This window comes from Protopterus annectens, chromosome 1.part2 (assembly GCF_019279795.1).
Source record: "Protopterus annectens isolate FY-2018-M chromosome 1.part2, PAN1.0, whole genome shotgun sequence".
Lineage (NCBI taxonomy): Eukaryota > Metazoa > Chordata > Ceratodontiformes > Protopteridae > Protopterus > Protopterus annectens.
Window position 1 is genome coordinate 1115036929 of NC_056727.1, and position 23860 is coordinate 1115060788.

A 23860-nucleotide genomic window follows, 5' to 3' on the forward strand; every position below is an offset into this window, starting at 1 on the left:
TTCCCACCTCTGCCTCTTCTGCCCAAGGTGCTTTTGAAAGCAAGAACAGACAAACCGAAGATGATACTGATTGCTCCAGATTGGCCGAGGCAGCACTGGTACCCACTCCTGAGGAGCCTAACACATACTCCTCCCTGGTCCCTGCCTCTAATGCCTCTTCTGCTGACTCAGCACAGCTACAAAACTCTTCACAGTCAGCTGAAAACACTCAATCTCGCTGCATGGAAAATTCCCTAACACCACAACAGAACCTACTCTCCAAGGAGGTACAGGATGTCATTTTGGAGGCCAGAAGGCCAGCTACTAGAAAAGCTTACTCCATAAAATGGAAGCGGTTTTGCTCTTGGAATGAGAAAAAAGGCCAGGACCATAGAAAACTGAACTTGCCTCAGGTATTACAGTACCTAGCGGAGCTATTGAACAGTGGACTTTTTTTTTCTTCCATAAAAATCCATGCCTCAGCCATCTCTGCAGAATTCAACACGGATCCTCCTTTATTTTCTCACCCACTCTTACGACAGTTCCTCAGAGGGGCTAAGAATATAAGACCACCAAAGAAACAACCAATACCAGCCTGGGATCTTAATTACATACTAGAAAAATTAACATCGCCTCCTTTTGAACCAGCTGCCTCAACAGATTTGCAATATTTGTCCTGGAAGACAGCCTTCCTTCTGGCCATCACTTCAGCTCGTAGGGTTTCTGAACTTCAGGCCCTCATGGCGGTGCAGCCCTTTCTCATTTTCCATCAGGACAGGGTTTCCTTCGCACCAACCCATCATTTATGCCTAAAGTGGTATCCAGGGTAGCTTTAAATCAAGCCATACACCTACCCACCTTTTACCCCAATCCTCAAAACAAAGGGGAAAGGCTGCTACACTCCTTAGACATCCATAGGCAGCTTCGTTATTATTTGGACAGAACAAAGTCCTTCAGGAAATCAGAACAACTCTTTGTGTCCTATGCTGTAGGGGCTCAAGGGAAGCCAGTTACAAAACAGACTATTTCAAAGTGGATAGGCCACTGCATACGATTTTGTTACTCCTACCATGGGAAATCTGTTCCTGCAGGTATCAGATCACACTCCACCAGGGCCACAGCTACCTCTACAGCCTTCCTCAGAGGAGTTCCTACCAAGGATATTTTGGAGGCAGCCACTTGGAGTTCTGTACATACCTTCACAAAACACTACCATCTGCCTTTATATTCCAGAACTAGTGCTGGCTTTGCCACTGCTGTTTTGCAGGGCATTCTGGCTCAACCCAGTTCCTCCTAGTACCTACCACCCAGTGCATAGCTTTGGGATTCTACCCATCTGTGATTACTGCAGCTGTATGCACGATGAACATAGTACAGTTTTGTACCTACCATAAATGTAGATGTTCGAGTGCTAATACAGCTGCAGTACAGGTTTCCCTCCCTCCTTCCCGACTTGGTAAAGGCATGAGGCCTAGCAACCTCTTCATACTACCTGACTGGGTTATCCGGCTATGTTTTATTTGCTTGCTACCACTGATTTTGGATTATATTGCATTGCTTGTATATGTATATAAGCACTATTTAGGTATTGCCTTCCTTCTGGGGGCACCTGACATCTGGGGCAAGAATTTATTTTATTTATTTTATTTAACATTTGTTTACCGGGAATGTCCGACTAGGTTCCACAGAGCCTGTTTTCAGCGGAGGCCCGGGGAGAAATGCTCCAGATGCATGTCTTTGGAATGTGGGAGGAAACCGGAGTACCCGGAGGAAACCCACGCGAACACAGGGAGAACATGCAAACTCCACACAGAAGGCACCCCAGCTGAGAATCGAACCGGAGAACCTCTTGCTGTGAGGTGACAATGTTAACCACTGCACCACTGTGCCGCCCAAGAAAGACTGAAGAACATGGCGTCGGCTGTGTCTTGTATACTCTGGCCTCACTGACGTCAGAAGAGAAAGCGACGACAACCGACGCCGGACCAAGACTTTGGAATTCGGCCGACCGAGGGACCGCCTGACGGCAGAGAACCCATCTGTGATTACTGCAGCTGTATTAGCACTCGAACATCTACATTTATGGTAGGTACAAAACTGTACTTTTCTTTTAGGGCAGCAGCCACCGGATTGGTTATTCACAGATATGCATGGATTCATATCCAGCCTATTCCTAACGATTTTAAGTCAAACTCTTAAATTCTCCCATGGACAAAGGCCTTTTGTTGGGTGCTCAGGAGGCCAGTCTGTTCAAAACACTCCAAGACCAAGGTAAGACTATGAAAGGGTGCAAGCAGATTCTACTCTCCTCAGTTCCTAGATACCATAGGAACTACCCATCTAAATCTACATCATTTATCAGAAGGGACCCTGTGGCAACTCAAAAAACAAGAACCCCCCCCCCTAGGAAAAATTTGTCAGACAAACTTCATAGGAACCCTCATTGTTGGAGACCTCCTTTTGGATATAGAAATCATTGACTAGCTTTGCAGCACCCTGTTCCTTGCCTTCAGCCCAATAACTCATCTTTTGACAAAACTGTCACTGTCCCTGACCTGGTGGGAAACTATTACCACAGAGAAATGGGTTCTGTCAATCAAGGATTGTTATGCCATGTCCTGGGAAAAGATCCCTCCTCTGAAAAGCATGCCACAACCTCCTCACAACTAGCTATCTATACTAGCCCTAATTATTCAGGGCCTTCTGAATCACGACACCATCAAACAAGTCCCAAAAGACTTAATAGGAAAAGGATTCTACTCCAGAGTCTTCCTAATGCCAAGAAAAGGACAGTGGAGATCCATCCTTTTCCTTTCTCTTCTAAACACTTTCTTGAAAGTACAAACTTTCAAAATATACTCTTCCCTCTCTCTCTCTCACCTTTCATTCTCCCCCGGCCTTTCAAGTGTCCCTAGATCTGAAGGATGCCTGTTTGTACATACCTGTTTGTCCTTCTTGCAGGAAATTCCTCAGGTTTTTCTCTGGCTCTTAGAATTTTCAATTTACTTCTTTGCCTTTTGGTCTTTCCACAGCACCAAGGGTGTTTACAAAGTGTCTAACTCCAGTGGTAGCATTCTGCTGCACCCAGGGAATTTAAATTCCTTTGTATGTGGACAAATTATTTCTCCAGCCTCTCCCTGTAGGAGTCCTCCTTCAGCATCTTAAGTTTCACTGTACAGCTCCTGTCATTTCTGGTTTTCACAATCAACAACAAGAAATCCCACTGGGTTCCTATTCAGGACCTGGTTTTCCAGGATTGCAGACTGGACACAAAGAAAATGCATGCCTTCCTCCCTCAGGAGCAAGTTCACAGTCTATCCAACTTCTTTCTAGATCTCTCCTTTGCAGCACACTGCACAGTAAGAGAAATTGCTAAGAACTTTGGGTTTCATGGCAGCCACCATTCTGATGTTTCCCCTAGGCAGACTTCATACGAGGAGAATCTAGTGGTACCTCCAATCTCACTAATAAATATTGACATCAAAATCCTAGCTGCTATCCTAGCAAATAGACTTAAGAATAATGTCAGTAATCATCTCTCCAGAACAAGCTGAGTTTATCCACTCTAGGCAAATCTGGGATAACACGCTTACCCTAGAAGCAATAATGAAACTATGCGGGGAAAAAAAAAAAAAAAAGGTATGCCCTGGCGCAAATACAATACAATAAATACAATAGAATCCAAACCAATAAGAATCATAAATGGCACAAGGCAAGGTTGCCCTCTCTCCATTCTTCTTCAATTTATATATTGAACCCCTATTCCTTTTCATATTTCAGTACACATACCAAAGCTTCTAAATAATAAAATTATCCTAACAGCTTCTGCAGATGATGTCAGTATATATTTCGAAACCCCTAATACAGACCTCAGTAAAATTATGAAATCTATTAAAACTTTCTCAGAAGTATCAGACTAGGAAATTAACGCATCCAAATCCAAAATCTTTCCAATTAATCTACTAGGCCATAAAGAATACAGTTTTCTGGACACACCGATTCAAATAGACTACTCCTTCAAATACTTATAAATACTTTTTGATCATAACCAGAAGTCAATAATCCCAAACAACTTGGGGGAAGCTATGGACATGTAAACCAAGACTTCTATAGATGGAAAAATATGAAGCTATCAACCTTAGCTAAGGTTGCAGTCATTAAAATGAATGTTCTTTTAAAAGTGATTTATCAAATAGACAACAAACACGAACATCCCCGAAAACTTCTTTCATAAAATCTGCGCAGAAATAGCCAAGGTCATCTGGTACCCAAAATCAACAAGGATCAAATACTCTAATCCTGCTGAAAGAAAGAGGGGGACTGGGTTATGATATAATTTACTCAAACAGAATAATACAGATATCAGAACACTCTCCTATGGCTAAAGAATGGTCACCAGCATGGGTTAAACTATGGTTTAAACATGTTAAATCATTAAATATTAATCCCAAAGCCCTACCTTTTATCCTAAAAGAACAATTCAAGACAATTGGATTACATAAATCATTAAGAAATATCATAATATTCCAAAAGCTACTTGAATCTATGAATCTAGTACATACTTTGACCCTTCTGTAACCTATACATTTAAATCCTAATCTCAAGTTAAATAACAACATGATAAATCAATCAATAACCACAAATTAAGAACTATGTCGTATGGGACATTCTCAAAATGAAAGATTATACTATAGAAGTGACCAGAAAAAAGCTGAAGCTCAGCAAAAAACATATAATAATTCTAAGACAACTTAAATATCTGGCTGCCACGCTGGGTAACTTTAACAATTCAGTACAAGCAGATACATCACTGCTACAATGCCTTTCTTATAAAAAGAAAATGTTCTCTAACACACACAAGTTAATTCCATCCATCAAGTATCAATTATCTTTACTGTTCTCTGCCTACTGGAATGAGAAAAATGGAAAATTACAGATGAACAAAAATCCAAAGCGATGGAAACTACACTAAAATTATCCCCTTTCAAGAGTTTAATCTATATACAATTGGTGATCAACAATAATGCCTACTACACAAGTGAGTTTAAATGCATTTAATTCATATTACTCCCCAAACTGTCCATATTGTCCAACAGTGAATGCTGATCTCTTTCACATCCTACGGGGCTGTAAATTTACATGCAAGTTATGGTGTTCTCTGAAGTGAAGTTAGAAAAAACTGGGTTACGAAGTGTCATCATTATTGTGGGAATTTGCTGTCCTACATGTAACCTGCAAAAAATTACTTAAGTAGGGCACACAGATATTAGTCACATTATTTGTGATAATGAAACTATACATCACCCAGAACTGGACAGATAGAACCCAACTATCATGGGAGGAATTCAATAACAAAGCCACTAGGTATGTTATATCACATAAATTAATCACAAGAGACAGTAATAAACGTACGCATTTTCAAAAATACTGGAGTCTCCTTCTGAACCACATTCTAAAAGAATGAATATTATTCAAATAATTAATCATCACATTGTATACAAAATTTCCCTATACCAAGTAAAGCAAAATTCCTGTTATTTTCGGTATACCGAAAGTGCACAAAAATATTGAAACCCCACCTTTTAGGCCCATTGTGACAGCTGCTGGTTCAAAAACACATAATTTGGCTGTTTATGTTGATAAAAAAGTTAAATATGTGGTTGAACGGTTTCCACATTTGGTTAAAGATTCCTGGGATTTTTTGGGACAATTAAAAAGAGACCTGTGGTGTGCTGATTCTGTCTCTCTGACCATTGATGTACAAGATTTGTTTTCTTGTATCCCCAACAAGAAAAATTTCTTTAAAGAAATACTCTTCACCAGTTCGAAATTGCTCCCTGATGAGATTAGTTTAGTATGTGAACTCATGGGACTTATCCTGGAAAACAACTACATATATTTTGAGGGGGAATACTTTCAGCAGGTTAGGGGAGTGGCGATGGGAGCCACTTGTGCTCCTACATATGCCAACCTGGTCCTGTTAGGTTGGGAAAGAGAGCATGTTTTCAAAAGTGAGTTTTTTTCTAATGTTGCATTTTATTGCACGTTTTTGGATGATATTTTTATTTTATGGAAGGGAACTCCTGCATCCATTCCATTATTCATCCAATACTTAAACCAAACTACTATTTTTTTTAAAATTCACATTCAGTCTTCATAAACAAGAAATCTATTATTTGGCTACCATGATAATTAAGGACAGTGAAAAGTTTATTTCTAAAATCTATCGTAAAAAAATTTTTGTAATAGTTATTTACATTTTGACAGCCATCACCCTATGTCACAAAAGAAAAGTATCATCAGGGGACAAGTCATCAGGGTTGCCAGAATGACATCTTTGAAACAGGACCTTATTCAGGAATTTATTTACCTGAAGGACATGTTCCTTGAGAGGGGGTACCCAGGTGAGCTTATTGATACTATCCTTGGTGGAGTACTAGTTGATTGGGGAAAAAAATACACTCCATTATTAGGGAGAGGTTTGAACAGAATAAATACAGGAACAACCATTGAGAATGTGAACAAAGTTGATGTCCAACAAGCATGTGTTGTCCAATACAGTCCCTTATACCAACAGGTGAAGGAAACACTTTACAAAAATTGGAGTATTTTTTAAAACTAATAATGAAATGTTTCAAGTCTTAGCCGAGAAGCCTTTATTTTCAACCAGAATTGGCCCTAATTTAAAATCAATCTTGGAAAACAAAAATAAAAATCAAGGTGAACATGCAAATTCAAATGGCAATAGACACTGTGGTAGATGCACTTATTTACATCTTACAAGATAATTATATTTCCGTAGACAATAAGAGTATAGTTTATTTGAGAAGAGGTAACTGCTATTCAAGTAAGTTGGTATACATCGCTAGGTGTAATACCTGTACATCTTTTTACATTGGGAAGACAGAAAGGCTATTTAAAACCAGAATATACCAACACTTATACGATATAAAAAATAAAAAGGAAACTAATGCTTTGTATAAGCACAGTACCCAATGTGCTGATTTTTGTGGATTTAAATTTGCCATTCTGGATCTTGTGCATATTGAAGTTGGGGGGGGGGGGGCTGGCAAAATGCATTAAACAAGAAAGAAATATTATGGCAATTAAGACTAGCTGCCAACTTCCCTCCGGGGTTAAACGATTATTTAACTATATTACCTATATTGAAAGAAAAGGCAGGACAGGTTTAAATGCCTCATTTCTTTATATTTTTTCATATTGTTTTAAATGAGAATATGTATTTATATATATATATATATATATATATATATATATATATATATATATATATATATATATATATATACATATGCATTTAAATACTTTTTTGCTGTGGTTTTAACATATATTAATCCCATTGAACACTTCTGTGTAAAATTGTTAAATATAAACATGTAAATGCATTTTTAAAAAAAAGTTTTTATGCACAAGCATTGAATAGTTTGTAATGAATATATTACAGTATGTTTTGTAATTGGGTGGTAGAAGAGCCAATCATTGTCAAGCTTCTATTATTTAAACACATTTTTTATGATTACTATGTTGTTCTGATGAAGTCAACTAGCATTGACGAAAGCGCTTAATTTTTATACCTGGAATAAATTATCTTTCAAGGACTCACAACATTAGTGCTCTTTATTGTTACAAATCAAAGAAGCTTAGACAAGCAACTTAAGGATGAATCAAATACAGATACATCTCTCTCATGCTTCAGCCCTTTAGCTACTGTTGCACCTGCTGTAAATATTGTATATAGTGTGTTAGAGTTTACTACACCATGCAGTTAGGATAATTCTATGCATTTTCCTGTTAAAATTTGAAAATATAGTAAATGGGTTTTATTCTATGTAACTTATTGGAAATATGACCTGATTGCAGGTTGAAACAAATATTACTTTGTATCTGACAATTTTCATGATTGTTTGTATTATCATCTACTTAATATACTTTTGGAAAACAAAAATAACTATGAAATAAAAAGAGAATCTAGTGGTACCTGAAATCTGTGTGGTCCGAACACTCCAACCATTGGATACCCTGATCCCTTTCCTCCCTTGTCTCAAAAAGGTGATACTTTGGTGGAAGGAACAGGTTGATTTCAACCCAGAACTTCCATTCACACCTCCTCCATCTCCTCTTTAACAGGGTCACACAGACACCTCTGACGAGGCATGGGGAGGGCATGGACAGGGTTACACTGAGGGCAGGGCAAATGGCAACCTTAGTTCCTGAAAGAACATATCAATCTGAAGGAAATGAGGACTCTTCTGCAAGTACTGCAGACCTTGTATTTGTGGAAACCCAGATCACTTGTAGTGTACACTGGCGACACCCCAGTCATGTGGTACATAAACAAACAAGGTGCCACCAAATCCTACCAGTTGTGCAGGCTAGCACAAGACGCATGGAACTTAGCAGCTCAGGTATACATCACCCACAATAGTCAATGTGCTGGCAGACTCCCTAAGCTAGTCCTTGGAGGACTCCATGAACGACCATAAACAGGTTTTCCAGGCAGTCACTCTTCAGTGAGATGCACCTTGGATAGACCTCTTTGCATCACCAAGCAACCATCAGCTCCCCAAGTTCTGCACCAACTAACCTTGCCTCTCCTCCTTTGAGTATACAGGGAAATTCCTGTATGCCTTCCCTCCGAACTACCTCTTCTTCCAAAAATTGTTCTAAAAGCACAAAAGGAAGCACCCAGACTCCTTTTACTGGCTCCCTTTTGGCTGAGACAACATTGGTTATACGTGCTATTTCAACTGACAGAGAAATTATGGGAAAATTCTTCTGCAGTCAGACATGATCACTCATCAAAAAAGGATTGCTTATCCAACGATATCTTTCCTCACTCAACTTGACTCTGGATGATAGGATTTTAATCCCTTGAGGATATCTCTTCCCTGAGGAGGTTGTTCATGTGCATCAGGAAGCCAGGAGACCCACTTCCAGAAAAGTTTACACAGCTAAATGGAAAAGGTTTTCTTATTGGTGCTGCAAACACAGTCAGGAACCACTCTTGTCATAGGTCTGTGCTGTCCTGCAATACCTTTCTGAATTACTGCATTCTGGCTTGGCTTACTCTTCCATAAAAGCTCACTAGTGGGGCCATCAATGCCCTTCTGCCCCTTAAACCCTTTCTTGTTCTGGAAATGCTTTGTTTGTCTCCCTTTGAATCAGCATATTCTTCCTCTTTAAAATTCTACAATTGGAACACTGTTCTACTTTTCTCTCTCACCTCTGCTGGGAGAGTTTCTGAGTTACAAGCTCTCATGCCCATTCCACCTTTTCTTATATTCCACAAGGACAGGGTGACTCTCAGGACTAATGCATCTTTCATGTCCCTCAATCAAGTTGTTCACCTCCCCACTTTCTTTCCCAATCCCCATAGTAGGGGGATAAAATCTTACCTTCTCTGGACATTCACAGACAACTGAGATTTTATCTGGACAAAACTAAATCTTTCAGTAAGATCGACCAGCTATTTGTATCTTTTATGAGCCCTAAGTTGGGCCAGCTGGTTCATAGGTAGGTACTGAGCTATCAGCCCAAGGGTCTACGTAAGCCTAGCCAGCAAGGTGCCATAGCTTACGCAACCCAAGAAAGTTATTTTCCTGTATCACTGTCCAGCAGAGACACACAAGTGATCACCGGGGTGTATTTCCTATTTCCCATCCACTCATCAAGATTTTTCTTGAAGAGTGCTAATGAAGAACTTTGCTTGATATAGATGGGCAGCTTGTTCCAGAGTATAGGAAGTCTCTGGGACAGGAATCTATCCCTCCAGCGTGTCCTGTTAATTGTGGTGACAAGTTTTAGGTCCCTAGAGCGTGTAGCTTGGAGGGATTGAGATTTTTTTAGGTGTGGCATGTCCAACAGCTCTGGGTTTGACATAGCTTTATATGTTAGGCAGAGATCACCTCGGAGTAGGCGATATGCTACGGAGTAAAGCTGGAGTTTTTTGAGGCGGTCAGTGTAGGGCATTTGTTTGAGGCCAGTAATCCTCTTTGTGAGGGACTTCTGTGGCCTTTCCAGCTGCTGCAGATGTCTTGTGAGGTACATTCCAAAAGGGGCATTGTACTCTATAATGGGTCTAATGAGTGATGAGTAGAGCGGAACAATGACCTCTTTTTTCCTGGATGAGAACCCTTTTATGATGAGGTGTGCCACATAGAAGGGCTTCCTGACTACTGTGGCGATGTGATTATCAAAGGAGAGATTACTGTCCCCCTGGGCCCCAAGGTCTCTTATCACATATTCGGTGTTAAGTAGATTGCTGCCTATGTGGTAGTCCATGGGTACAGAGTTTTTACCAAAGGGGATAACACTGCACTTTTTGGCATTGAGCTTGAGGCCATGGCTCTGACACCAGGCATCTGTCTCAGTGAGGCCCTTCTGTAGGATGTCCACATCATTTGGGGACTTGACTATGGCTCCTAGTTTGCAGTCATCTGCGAACTTCGTCAGCCAGAGGCCTGTGTAAGCCTGTACTTCAGAGAAGTAGATACCAAACAGGAGAGGTCCTAGGACAGAACCCTGTGGCACTCCACTTGTTACTGCCTTGAGGTCTGTTTTGGAGTGTGCAACTTTTACAGTGTGGGTTCTGTCAGTGAGCCAGTTGGCAACCCATCTTGTGACGTAGGGATTTATACCTAGTTTAGTGAGTTTAGCTATAATTCCAGAATGGGGGATGGTGTCGATAGCCTTGGCGAGGTCAAGATAGGCTGTGTGAACCACCAGGGTTGGGAGTGTGGCCTAATGGTTAAGGTGTTTGCCTTAAAAACATAAGGTGCAGGGTTTGAGTCTCACAAGGGATAATGGGCTAGGCTTACAATTGCTCACAAGGGCAGTTAGCCTAGTACTAACCTATGAACCTTACCCTCATCCACGGCTTTGGTGACTGCCTCAAAGAAGTTTGTCAGGTTCAGGAGGCATGATCTGCCTTTCACAAACCCGAACTGGGTGGGATCCAGAGTTTGGAGGTTACCAATGTCTGTGTATGAGTTCCATGACGATACGTTCCATGGGCTTGCAGACCAGGCTCGTCAGGCTAATAGGTCGATAGTTCCCGGGATCAGTGGTGGCTCCCCCTTTGTGGAGTGGGATAACTGTTGCTGTGCGCCATTCAGTGGGCACAAAGCCTGATGCAAGGCTATTATTGAACATGGTGCTTAAGTGGGGAGCCAGTTCATTCTGAAGTTCATGTAAAAAGCAGCCTGGGATGTTGTCCGGTCCCATGGATGCTGTGTTTTTGGCTTTAGAGAGTGCAGCTTTTACCTGCGTAGTTGTGATTACAAGGACTCTGAATTCTTCCTTTATAGATATGTGTCCTTTAGGGGGTGAGAGGGGGGTAAAGTTAGCACTGAACCAATCTGCCAGGATGTTGGCAATGTCAGTTGGTTCTGTAATTTTCGTGCATTTGTGCTATAACTCGGAGCAGATCTGGATGTTGCCATCTAGATTCTTGACATAGCTATAGAATGCTTTGTGGTTGTCCTTGGATTTAGTGGCAATTTTGTTTTCGTAGCTAGCTTTGGAGGATCTTATTAGGGATCTCAGTTTCTTATTGAGGCTGACCAGGGAGCTCCTCCACTCATGGGATTTTACTCTCTTTGCAACAGTTTCTTCCTTCTGTTGTACAGTTTGTTTATGGCAGGGGACCACCACATTGGCTTCCTTTTTTTGGAGGTCTTGGTTCTGTTTGGGATAGCATGATCCATGCACTCGTGTAAGTGCTTATAGAGTGCATTTGCGTAGGATTCAGCAGTTGTAACTGTATTGTCCATCTGTATGGGTGTCATGAAGTTCACCACTTCTGTCTTAAGCATGAAGTTGGCTCTGGAGAAATTTGTTACTGTGGTTTCCTTAATGGGGGGTGGGGGCGGGATGTGGATATCAAGGGTGATAAGCTTATGGTTGGATCGGACCAACGAGGAGTTGACTTCAGGTGTGGAACACCGGTCACTCATGTTGGTAATGACTAGGTCTAAGATATTGTTGCCCCTGGTGGGGGTGTGGATAAGTTGATCTAGGGTATTGGAGTTTATGAATTCCAGAAAGTGTTGAGCTAAGGAGTTGGTACACGAGTAGTTTTCCCAGTTAATGGTGGGGTAGTTGAAGTTGCCCATTATTAGGGTGTTTGGTTGAACCCTAATATTTTCCAGTACATCAGGAAAAGAGGAGTGGGAATCGTGGGGCATGGTGGAGATCTGTAGTAAGCTAAAATTTGGATTGCAGTTTTGCCCAGAGTTAGTTGCACTTGGATAACCTCTGATGCATTATGCTGAGCAACTAGCCTGGAGGTGTGGATATCCTTAATGAATATGGACACACCTCCACCTTTGGTGTTTCAGCCCAGGTTACATGGTCGAAAAGTGTGGTACGAGTTATAGCCTGGTAGTGCAGGGGTGCTCTCTGGAGCTTTGAACCAGGTTTCAGTTATTGCATAGATATCGAAGTTCTCCATTTTAAGGAGTGCCTCGAGTGAGTGCATTTTGAGATTTAGACTTCTAGCATTGTGTAGCTTTACCTTCAGTTTTTGTTTGCCTGTTCCTGTTATGGTGGTGAATTTGTTATTTGAACCCTGACTAAAAATGCACTATAGGGGCAACAAGAGCCTTAGCCAGTATCCAGAATCCCAGGGGCGACAGGTGCAGGCCATCTGTGGCAAAGCATCGTGGTCTGTTGACCATGTCATCCCAAGCAGACAAATACTGGATCCCCTTAGAATGACACCAGAAGCTTAACCAGTTGTTGAAGTCAATCATTTTGTCCTTGTACTGTGGTATCATTCTGGGCGATGGCAGAATGCTACTCAGGGCTAGGGTCATACCTGCCTGGGCTACAAGATCGGGAGAGCTCTTCCATGTCTCTTTTCATGTAGTCCAGGGAGGTATGTCTCAAGTCATTCACACCAACACGGACAATGACAGAGTCATATTTGTACTCTGTGTGGAGTGACCTGAGTGAGTGGGTTATGTGGCGGATCCTGGCACCCGACAGGCAGCTGACAGTAACCTTCTCCTTGTCTAGCCTGGTGAGTGGGACATCAGTGTGCCTGACTATAGAGTCACCTATGACTAGTGTGTTGGGTACGTTGTTTTGCCTTATTGGCTTATTGGTCTCCGGCAAACTATTACAGCTTGGATTTCTAAGGCCATGTTTTTCTGCTACTCTTATTATCATGAGTCCTTGCCCTCCTACGTTAAAGATCATTCCACCAGAGCAGTGGCTTCTTCAAGAATTTTTCACAAGGGAGTAGATGCCAGGTCTGTCTTGGAAGCTGCTACTTGGTCCTCTGTACACACTTTAACCAAACACTGCAAAATGAGTGTCTTTTCCAGGCCCAGGGCTGCCTTTGCTAGGTGGATCCTGTCAGGGCTTCTAGATAGCTCATCTGTGCCATAGCCAACCACCTTGTTGTTTACCTCCTTCAGCTCTGGAAATTATCCATATGTCAGGAATGTTGTGATAATGATTTCAGTCAGGACATAGTGCATTTGTGTAAGAACATACCTTGATAGACGAAGTCTTATTGATCACTTTTGCAGCATTTTTTCCGCCCTCTTTCCCCTATTCTCTAGCTTGCTTCAACCTTCTTCTCCCTGTTTCTCTTAACTTCCACTCTCTTACATGGAATTGGAGAAGTTTACTTACCTATTCAAGCTACACCCTTCCTAGCTGACTGGCCTCCTTCTCTCAGTAGTCTTCAGGCCTCTGGCTTGGTGATAGTCTGAGGTACGTTTTGTACATTCATCTGTATACCCTTACAGTTAAGAGCTGAGGTCATGCTTCAGACATGCGGCCTTGGGAAGGTAAAGTTTTGCTACCCTGGCTGGATGTCAGCGGTGACAACCCATATGTCGGGTATACTGCAACAGTGATCAGTAAGACCTCTACTGTTATGGTAAGTACTTGCACAACTCTACTTTCCAGTCATATATCTAAGCTCTTTAAAAGCATTAGGCAGGGCAAGAGGTTGTCACCCTCCTGAAAAAAAGTACCTTCTGAGAGGTCCTTTGGATAACAGAAGTTATGGTTATTGGGTAAGATTCATTTTGGTGTCAAAAAGACAGAGCACCTCAAGCTTATCCTGGAACTCGGAGCACCAAAATGAATTCATGTTAAAAAAAAAAAAAAAAAAGCTGTCACAATGGGCTCGGTGACTGGTTCTGCAGTTTGGACCCTCAGTACACCTGCTTACATGTAAAAATTGACACAACATCCAGGAGGTCTCTGCACTTCTGGATTGTAGCCGGCCACTGCCAGTTCAGGTGCTGTTCTTTGGCCTTACTTCAGCCCACATTGTAGTCCCTAAGCATGTCACAGTAGTAGCAGCAGCATATCGGTGGTTACAGGGAGCCAGTAACTTTTTGTAGGTAGATGACTGGGTTTGTGGTGCTCCTTTTCATATCTATTCAGCCATCAATTCCAGTTTCTGATCAGACTGGTCAGTGTACTGGGCATCACAGTCGGCTTTCCTATGCCACGACTTACATCCACCCATATTATCTTTTGGGGTTATACCTTGGTTGCTAAGGTCTGCAAATCCTTTCTGCTAGAAGCGAAACTTGGAATCCTCTAATTGCCTTGAGCAACTTACGGCAGCATCAGAGAGGTACTTCAGAATAGGCCCCTCAGTATTCTAAGATATAAGGTGGCAGCTATTCATTAGGCACCCCACTCATGGTTATAGAAGAGTCCCCTGTGATAGATGCATAATTTTCAGTTACATTAGCACAGGTATCACATATCACAGCTAATGTCTAGTTGCAAAATCCTGAGAGAGAGAGATCTTGCATGATGGCTCCATACTGCCAGTGTGACAAAGGGACCCATTCCAAACCCTTCTTATATTGTATTCTTGTGATGGGGAGGATGCTGCCAGGACAAGAATGCTCAAGGCCTTTATTCCTGCCAGAAATCCTATTTGCACATTAACGTGCTGGAGTTGCATGCAGTCCTGCTGTCTTTTTGGATATTTTAGGGCCACCTTCCCCATAGGATCCTTGGCCATCCATAAACACAACATGGCAGTATTCTGGTGCATCAGCAAGCAAGGGTACTCAGTTGTTCCCCTTATGGAGTGAAACTGCCAAGTTATAGATTTGGGTCATTGTTTACAATTTGTTTTTGTTGGGTAGTACACATAATGGGATAGAAAAGTTCATTGGCATACTGACTCATGTGGTGTCTGTACCTTTCCTACAGGTGGTCCCTCAAATGGAAAGTGTCCAACAGGATGCTCAGCAGATGGAGTAAAACTCTCATAGACCCTTTCCCATCACCTTCAGATATAAAATGCCCCGACTTTTTTTAGTTCATTTTAATAATAATAATAATAATAATAATAGAGTGGAGGATGTTCTGATGTGGGATTTGGTTGGTAGGTGTGAAGAACTCTCTTATATGGAAAGTTCACAAAGCCTAAAGACTGAAATCCAACCTAACTGTAGTGGCATTCTTCTGGCCTAGAAATGTATGTAGTTTCACCTATTGCCACCATAAACACTACAGGGACCCTTCAGACATCTGACCTGTAAGAGTCTGATAAACCCACCTATACAAGTGTCCATAAACTCTTTGTGTAGCTTTTTTGGTTTTAAACTTGGCAAATTTTTACAGATTTTGACATTTGTACAGCAGACATCTGCCAGAAAGGTGCACAAAGACAAATGGAAAATGTTTGTCAGCTAGATATTGCCGAGAGAGAGATGGATTCTAAGACCATTCCCGCTGAACATGTTCTGCAGTATTTAGCAGAATTATTCCACCATCAGGTTGATTCAGGCATCCTTTTCCAATTTTTATGCTAGACATCATGTAATAATCTGAGCAACGCTGAAGGCTATCAAAACTTTCTTCAAGGGTGCCATTTAAGCCACCTATCTGAGACCCCATGCCTGTTTGGAATCTTTAAGGAGTCCTCACTAAGCTGTCATTTGAACCCACATCTTAGGCCAGCCTCAGATATCTGCCATGGAAGTCAGTCTTCCTACTATCCATTACACCATCCAGGATGCTGTTGAATCTTCAAGCTATGCCGGACAAAGCACTGTACCTCACTTGCCATAAGGTCTGAGTGGTAATCAGAACATGTCTTTTATGCTTAAGGACATGATAGAAAATAATGTGACCCATTCTATCAGTCTGATTTTACTTTTCCAACTGCCCAAACAAAGGAAAATATTGTATCCACTGCATGGATGTCCACAGAATTCTAGAGTTCTTTGTTAGCAAAGAAGAGAGATCAGGAGAAGTAATCAGTTCTTCGTTTTCTTTGTTAGCTATGTGAACTTTTCTAGGTTGCTGTCAGATTCTGCTAGATCAAGGGGGGGAGGTGATGCATCTACTCTGTGTGATATGGGGTAGACTCTATCTGTAAACATCTCCTGGCTTCCTAAAGATCGTTTCCACTCATAGTACTTCACCCACCCAGTCAACGCTCAGCACTTCACCATGCACCAAAAAGTGAACATTACATCCACAACAAGATCTGGTTTTGGGTTACTGTGATAAAAAGGACATTGTCTTAGCTAAGCCCACCCAGGTATGTAAGTGGGGACTCTGTCCTACCAGTCAACAGTTTTGCTCATTCAGTCTTACAGTAACACCTCTATTTGATATTCAGAGACCTGTCACTGTTAGACTAAATTATCAAAACTGTTGACTCGTGTGTGTGTGTGTGTGTGTGTGTGTGTGTGTGTGTGTGTGTGTGTGTGTGTGTGTGTGTGTGTGTGTGTGTGTGTGTGTGTGTGTGTGTGTGTGTGTGTGTGTGTGTGTGTGTGTGTGTGTGTGTGTGTGTGTGTGTCTGTGTGTGTGTCTGTGTGTGTCTGTGTGTGTGTGTGTGTGTGTCTCTGTGTGTGTGTGTGTCTCTGTGTGTGTGTGTGTGTGTGTGTGTGTGTGTGTGTGCGCACACACACACACATTTTTAGTTCAAGATTGGCATTTCTTGGAGTATTCCCTTTCCTCTAGGGCATGGTCATTTTGGAGTCGGTGTGTGTGTGCGTGCGTGTGTACACACAGATATATATAGGTAGATATAGATATGTGGATTACATGTGATTTGGTTGATCATAGCTAAAATCAACCACTGTATTCTCAAGCAACATTCGTCAACAGTTGTGTGATAACTGAAATCCCGTGGGAAGGGGAATATGCTTTTCCTTCTGGGATTGTGCAGTCTCAGAGTTAGTATATGTAATTAGAAGGGGGTGTGGAGCCTAAGGGTTTGTACCCCTGCGGAAAAAAAAAAAAACATACTTTTTAAAGTTTGGAATGTTTCAAGGAGTAACCTTGGTTCATGTGCAGGGTGGTGTCTACATTCACATTTCAACATTTATTGGGTTGACATTAGGCATGCCAACATCATATCAGTTTGATGAATGCCACTAGATCTACATATATATATATATATATATATAGGTTCATAGGTGTATACTAGGTTAATGGCCCTGGGGCCTTTACAAGCCTAGCCATAAGATTACCCTGGCATCATGCCACCCGACCTTAGTTCCCAGTGCGTCTGTTGAGTACAGCCACTGGAATTATCCCCAGGGTGAATTTTCTATTTCCCATCTACTCATCAAGATTCCTCTTGAAGAGGGTCAGCGAGGTGCTCTGTTTGACATGTATGGGGAAGTCTGTTCCACAGCATGGGGATTCTCTGGGTTATGAACCTGTCCCTCCAATACGTAATTTTGATTGTGGTAATGAGGTGAGGTCTCTGGAGCGTGTCATACAGAGGGATTGGGATTTCTTTAGATGTAGTATTTCTAACAGAGCTGGATCAGACATGGCTTTGCAAGTCAAGCAGAGATCGCCTCTAAGCATGCGGTATGAGACAGAAGATATTTGGAGTTTTTTGAGTTTGTCCATACTTTGTGGGGTACGTTTGCGGCCACTCCAGTTGTTGCAGGTGTCTAGGGAGGTACATGCTAAATGGGGCATTCTACTCGATGATTGGCCTAATGAGAAAAGAGTAGAGGGAGACAATGACTTCTTTCTTCCTGGATGCAAAACCTTTAGTAATGAGATGTGCAACATAGAAAGACTTTTGACCACAGTGGCAATGTGGTGATCAAAAGAGAGGTTGCTGTCAACCTGTGTTCCCAGATCTGTTATAACGCCTTCTGTGTTCAGTGGACTACCATCAGTGTGGTAATTCATGGGAACCCGGTTTTTCCCAAAGAGGATGACGACACATTTTTTTGGCATTGAGCTGAAGGCCAAGGTTCTGACACCAGTTGTTGGTCTCATTGCGGCCTTTCTGTAGGATGTCAGCATCACTTGAGGAGTTAATAATAGCTCCCAACTTACAATCATCTGCAAACTTTGTCAGACAGAGTACCTTTGTGTTGGCCTGGACTTCAGAGAAGTAGATAGCAAACAGGAGAGGACCCAGGACTGAACCTTGTGGGCCTCCACTCAGGACTAGTCAGCAGTCTGACTTGGAGTCAGCTACATTCACACTGTGAGTTCTATCTGTGAGCCAGTTTGCAACCCACCTAGGAATATAGGGGTTGATGCCTAGCTTAGTGAGTTTTTCTATGATTCCTGAGTGGGGAATGGTGTCAAAGGCCTTGGCCAGATCAAGGTAGGCTGTATGAACCACCTTGCCTTCATCCACAGCTCTGGTGACTGACTCAAAGAAGTTGACCAAGTTTAGCAGGCATGATCTACCCTTCACAAAACCAGAGTTTGGGGATTCCCTATATCCTTGTTTATTAAGTCCGTAATGATGTGTTTTCCATAGCTTTGCATATCAGACTCATCAGGCTAATGGGGCGATAGTTCCCAGGGTCTGTAGTCACTCATCCTTTGTGGAGAGGGATGATTGTAGCAGTGCGCCATTTGGTAGGGACAAAGCCTGAGGTGAGGCTGTGATTGAACAGGGCACACAGGTGAGGTGCCAGTTCACTCTGTAGTTCATATAGAACACAGCCAGGGATATTGTCAGGTCCCATAGAAAGTGTATTCTTGGCCTTGGACAGTGCTGTTTTAACCCGTGCAGAAGTAATACTGAGTGCCTAGCGATTTGCTGGTATTGTGATTGGTTGCTTGGGGGAGGATAAAGTTGGCACTGAATCTGTCGGCCAGTATATTGGATATATCTGTTGGCTCTGTATAGGTGGTACCATTGTGCAGTAGCTCAGAGCAAATCTGTGTATTGCCATGGAGATTCTTTACATAACTATAGAAGGCCTTGTGGTTGTCGTTTACTATCCGCTGTAATTCTGTTTTCATAGCTAGCTTTAGAGAATTTGATGAGGGATCTCAACTTTTTGTTGAGGCTGATAAGGGAGTTTTTCTAGTCTTAGGACTTCACCTTATTCTGCATCAGTTTCCTCCTCCTGTTGTAGAGTTTGTTTATGGCAGGGGACCACCAGCGTGGCTTCCTTTTTTTGGAGGAAAGCATCTTGGTTCTATTGGGTATGGCGAGATCCATACACTTGTGTACGTGTTTGTACAGTGCATTGGTGTATGATTCGGCAGTCATGCAACTATTCTCCATTTGCATGGGTGTCGTGAAATTCACCACCTCTGTTTTTAGGAGCCCACAGTTAGGGCTAATATATATATATCATTGGAGGGTTGCCCCCCCCTGCAAAAAAAAAATTGAAAGGAGAATAGCTTTGTTCGACATTCACTTTCTGCTGTGTTTTTGTAGATTTTTTTTATGGTTCTGGGGCTTGCACTTTCGAGTCTTGGAATTACAGTAGTGAACTTGGACCCCTTCTTACCAGATGTGAAAGTTATGTATTTCGTAATGCTAGATCTTCAAGATTACCCAGCCAGCCATCTCCCTACCAAGGCCCAGGGCAAGCAAGCCAATCACTTGCTTCCTTAACCTATAGTTTTCTTAGGGGTGCTGTAACTGATAACCTCCTTCCTTCTCTGTTTTCCTTTCTGGTAGATTACCTAAGATATGGTTATCTGAGTAAGGTTCATGCACCAAGAAGCAGCAGAAAGGTGAGAGCAGAGTGGCATGATAAGCGCCATGAGGGTGGTAACAAACGGCCTAAAGACTTCTGGAGCAGAGCAATTGTAATGCTTGCAGCATATATTATTATCAGTTACCACAGATGGATCCACTTCTTACAGATTCAGCATTGTTGTATGTTTTTAGGAGAGACCACTGCAATGCAACTTTCATTCCTTTTCTCTGTGTATGGAGAGTATGTATTTAAGCCTTCAAGTTGTTTTTACAGAAAGATTTTTTTTTGGTAATTTTGGTTACTTACTGTTTGCCAGTTATTTGTCTCAGTACTGATATGTGTGTACCATAAGCACACTGCAGAACTTCCACACACTAGCAATGAGTGTGGATGAAAAGACTGACTGTGTCTGAGAGGCCTGCATTACCTGCAAATGTACCTTTACAAATATGAGACCAGCACTAGTCCTCGTAGGAAAATGCAGACAACTTAGAAAATCCTTCCAGAAAACAGGAAGTAGAAGGTAGGTAAACTCAAATGTTATGATTTCTGTTAAGCGACCCCTCATCAAAGATCAGCTGTCAGAACCATAGCTAGGTATTTTGGCACCCTGAGCAGTTTCTCAATTTGGTGTCCCCAGGACTCTTAAATTGGAGACAAAAAAAATGTGTCCTCTCCTTTGAAACCTTTAGCAAACCTCTTGCTGCAACTTGAACAAGCTGCTTGCCACATGTAAGTACCATGCACACTTGAGTGCTAACCACAAATACAGTAACCCTGACTACAGATGCTTTAATGGCATTCACTTGTGAATGCCAGTACCGCACTACTGCCCAGTTGGCATCCATCAATTGCACCCATGGTGGCTGTCCCCTTCACCTAGCTATGCCTCTGTCTGCTATAGTACCTTCAGAACTGTACCTTCTCCACCTGTCCTTGAGAATTTTTTCTGAGTACTTTAGCTTCCTTTTACCTGCCACGGGCTTCTATTTTGTCAGGCTGCTCAGCTTCCTATGTAGGTTTCTTTTGCCTTTGACCCTACACTTGATGCATGGATTTTGACTGAAAAGATTCTAGAAGAACACACAAACATTTCTACAGTAGCTGAAGAAGGTTCATGATGTAATGCACAGAGATTTGCTTTTATCATTCTTCTGGTAAACATTGCTGTTAATTACAAAAGCGGAAAATTAGGTTGTGTGCAGTGTGTTACTAAGCATTCATTGTAAGCTGGCACTTCTGCTTGTGATCCAATGTATATGTTTATCAAAAAGTAAATATGCAGCTTTGCACAAAATCAGGGAATTAAGAAATATGTAATGTTGCATATAAAAAATTCAATGTTACATTGTTCATGGGGTTGCAGAAAGAAAGCCACATATTGTAGTGTTGCATATAAAATGTTTAAGTGGTTTTATGAAGTATATCCTATCATAACTCATCCTATATTTCAAACAGTTGCAATAGTTCTGCTGGATACCTTGATAGTGTTTGCCACTTAATGAAATCTGATTAAACTGCTGTTATTTTTGTCACTTAATGAAATTGGAGTAATCTGCTGTTATTTTGCTGATTGCAGGTCATTTTTCCAAAGACTGTTTCATGCAGCCAGGAGGGACAAAATACACCTTGGTTCCTGAAGAAGATGAAGAAGAGGACAGAGAGGAAAAGTCTAAACCGTCTGAAGAAAAACCCAAGAAGAAAAAAAAGGTAATTGTTTTCTACTAGTTTAGTCATTTACAAATAAGGTTTTACTAACAAGGAAGCATCAAGCTTCTCGCAAGTACAGAGCACTGTTTCTTCTTCCAAAACATAAGTCCTTCTATCAAGCAAGAAAACAGGGCTTTTAATTTGATACTAAAAAGAAAGAAAAAAAATAGTTGATTTTTTTATTTTGTGCACGAAAAGTATCTGTCTCTTCTCATAGCATTGGTGACCTCATAAGTGATTAGGTGATTGTATTAAACAAAAAGGGGCTTTCAACATGAATGTGAGTGAGATAATTGAGTTTGTACATTTGTGGTAGCTTCTTTGAGGGGAGATCTGTAAACATGCACACACACTGTATCCCTACTTTAAATACATATTGGTATTTAAAAAGTGTATCTGGCAGTGTCTTGCTGACTGTCCCGCTAAGAGAACCTTGATTATTTTATTTCATTGTTTGCCGTATGGTAACCTGTTAGGTAACAACTTTTCAGCCTTACATGGACCCACAGGCAGCAAAAATTACAAAGGTCAGAAAGCAGCTTGAATAAAAGTAACAGTGGGTCAGAAAATTATGCATTAAGCATGCTATGTACCATACTTACTGCTTATTAAAAAAAAAGTTGATCAGAAAGCAAATACTGATACATTGTATACCATATTGGATTATGATAACTGAAAAATTATAGGATTCAAGTACAAAAGTTGTAAACACAAATACAAAAGTTGTAAACACAAATTCAAAGCTGCACTCTCCCTTATATATATATATATATATATATATATATATAATATGGATCTAGTACTTATGCTCCAACACATAAATCACCGAAATGCAAATAACCGAACACTAACCAACGAAAACACACTACAACGAAAATACATTCTATTGACTCGCTAATCACCGAAAAAAACACAACGGCAGGTACCGTCAGCAAAACTCGAGCGTATCCCATACTGTCAGCACAGAACATACATTCCGATGTATACAGTTCAACATTTGTGCTGATAAAGAAATAGACAGAATTCAGTTCACAAAGCTTTACTTATTTGTTTTAACCAGATAACGAAGTGTAAAAACAGTCCTGTTCCGTTCATATTTGCAGAAAGATTAGCAATTGCTTTCACATAATCAAGGGACATGTACTCTTCTCTATTGGTGAACAAAGTCTGGAATTGCTCTTGCCAACGAATAAGGGCCCTTTTCTTTGGAGTAGGTCGACATGCAGCAGACATCCTACACCGTATTTCATCCACCCTGTTCTGTTCACGGCTAATAGCCTTCAAAATGCTGTACACTTCAAACAAATGCTTCCCTGCTAAACACCGAAGCCTCCTGTGCCATGCTTCAACAGCATTGTGGGTCCTGGGCAAGTTTAACTCATTTAACACACTGATGTTCCAGAATTGCACAGAAAATAGTGGAGGGAATCTGATAGAAGTCGTAGTCCTAGTTTTAAGGCATCTAGGCTTCCCTATCAAATATCATTCCTCAAAATACTTTGAGCAGCTTGCCTACTACAGGAAATTGCTCTTTTGACAGAAGAAATGTGTCCATGACTTTATCCTCTGATAGGAAAGCTAAGGCTGCCAACTGCTTGACATAGTCGGAAGTGAATGTCTGAGATGTATAGCGAAGCTAGTCCCAAACCCTGAATTTTCCACCAAACGTTTCTTCCAAAATGGAAGAAATAACCCTTGCACACCACTTCACTAATATTGCAGTTTACACTCTGAATGGCTGCAGGCTCAAAGTCACACAAGACAAGTGAGATTTTTAGATGTAGTTTGCGGTCATTAAAGAACTCAAAAATGCATCTCCACATTAAATTGTATGCACGTAATGACTTCTTATTCATTAAGCAGTACATTAGGGTTACACTCCTGCTATAAGCACCGTACATGACAACACTACGAATGGTGTACAATTGCCTACATTCTGCACCCCTTTTGAAGTAAGCGCCATCCATTAACCATATCTTTGTAATTGTCATGTCTTGCAAATTTGCATCTGTTGTCAGCACTAGCACCTTGATATGATTGCTCATATCTTCACAGGACTGTTTTAGGAATACACCATTTTTCAGTGGGAATTGGGTTACATCAAAGTTGAATAGATCTAATTCAATACAATTTAGGCCACATCTTCCCTTAGAACGGACACGCTTAACCGTTTGAAGCATAGATTGTCTGTTAGGCAAATACGGTGCAAATTCCAGGGAAGTGGAGGC

At 41.4% G+C, this 23860-nt stretch overlaps 1 protein-coding gene across 1 annotated transcript in view; it reads left to right on the plus strand.

The window, feature by feature from the left end:
• Positions 1 to 23860, plus strand: part of ZCCHC17 (zinc finger CCHC-type containing 17) — a 442101-nt gene that overhangs the window by 315392 nt on the left and 102849 nt on the right. The window contains exon 5 of the mRNA XM_044060004.1: positions 21502 to 21632. Within this exon, the coding sequence (XP_043915939.1) occupies positions 21502 to 21632 (131 nt within the window). The remainder of the gene's footprint in view (positions 1 to 21501; positions 21633 to 23860) is intronic.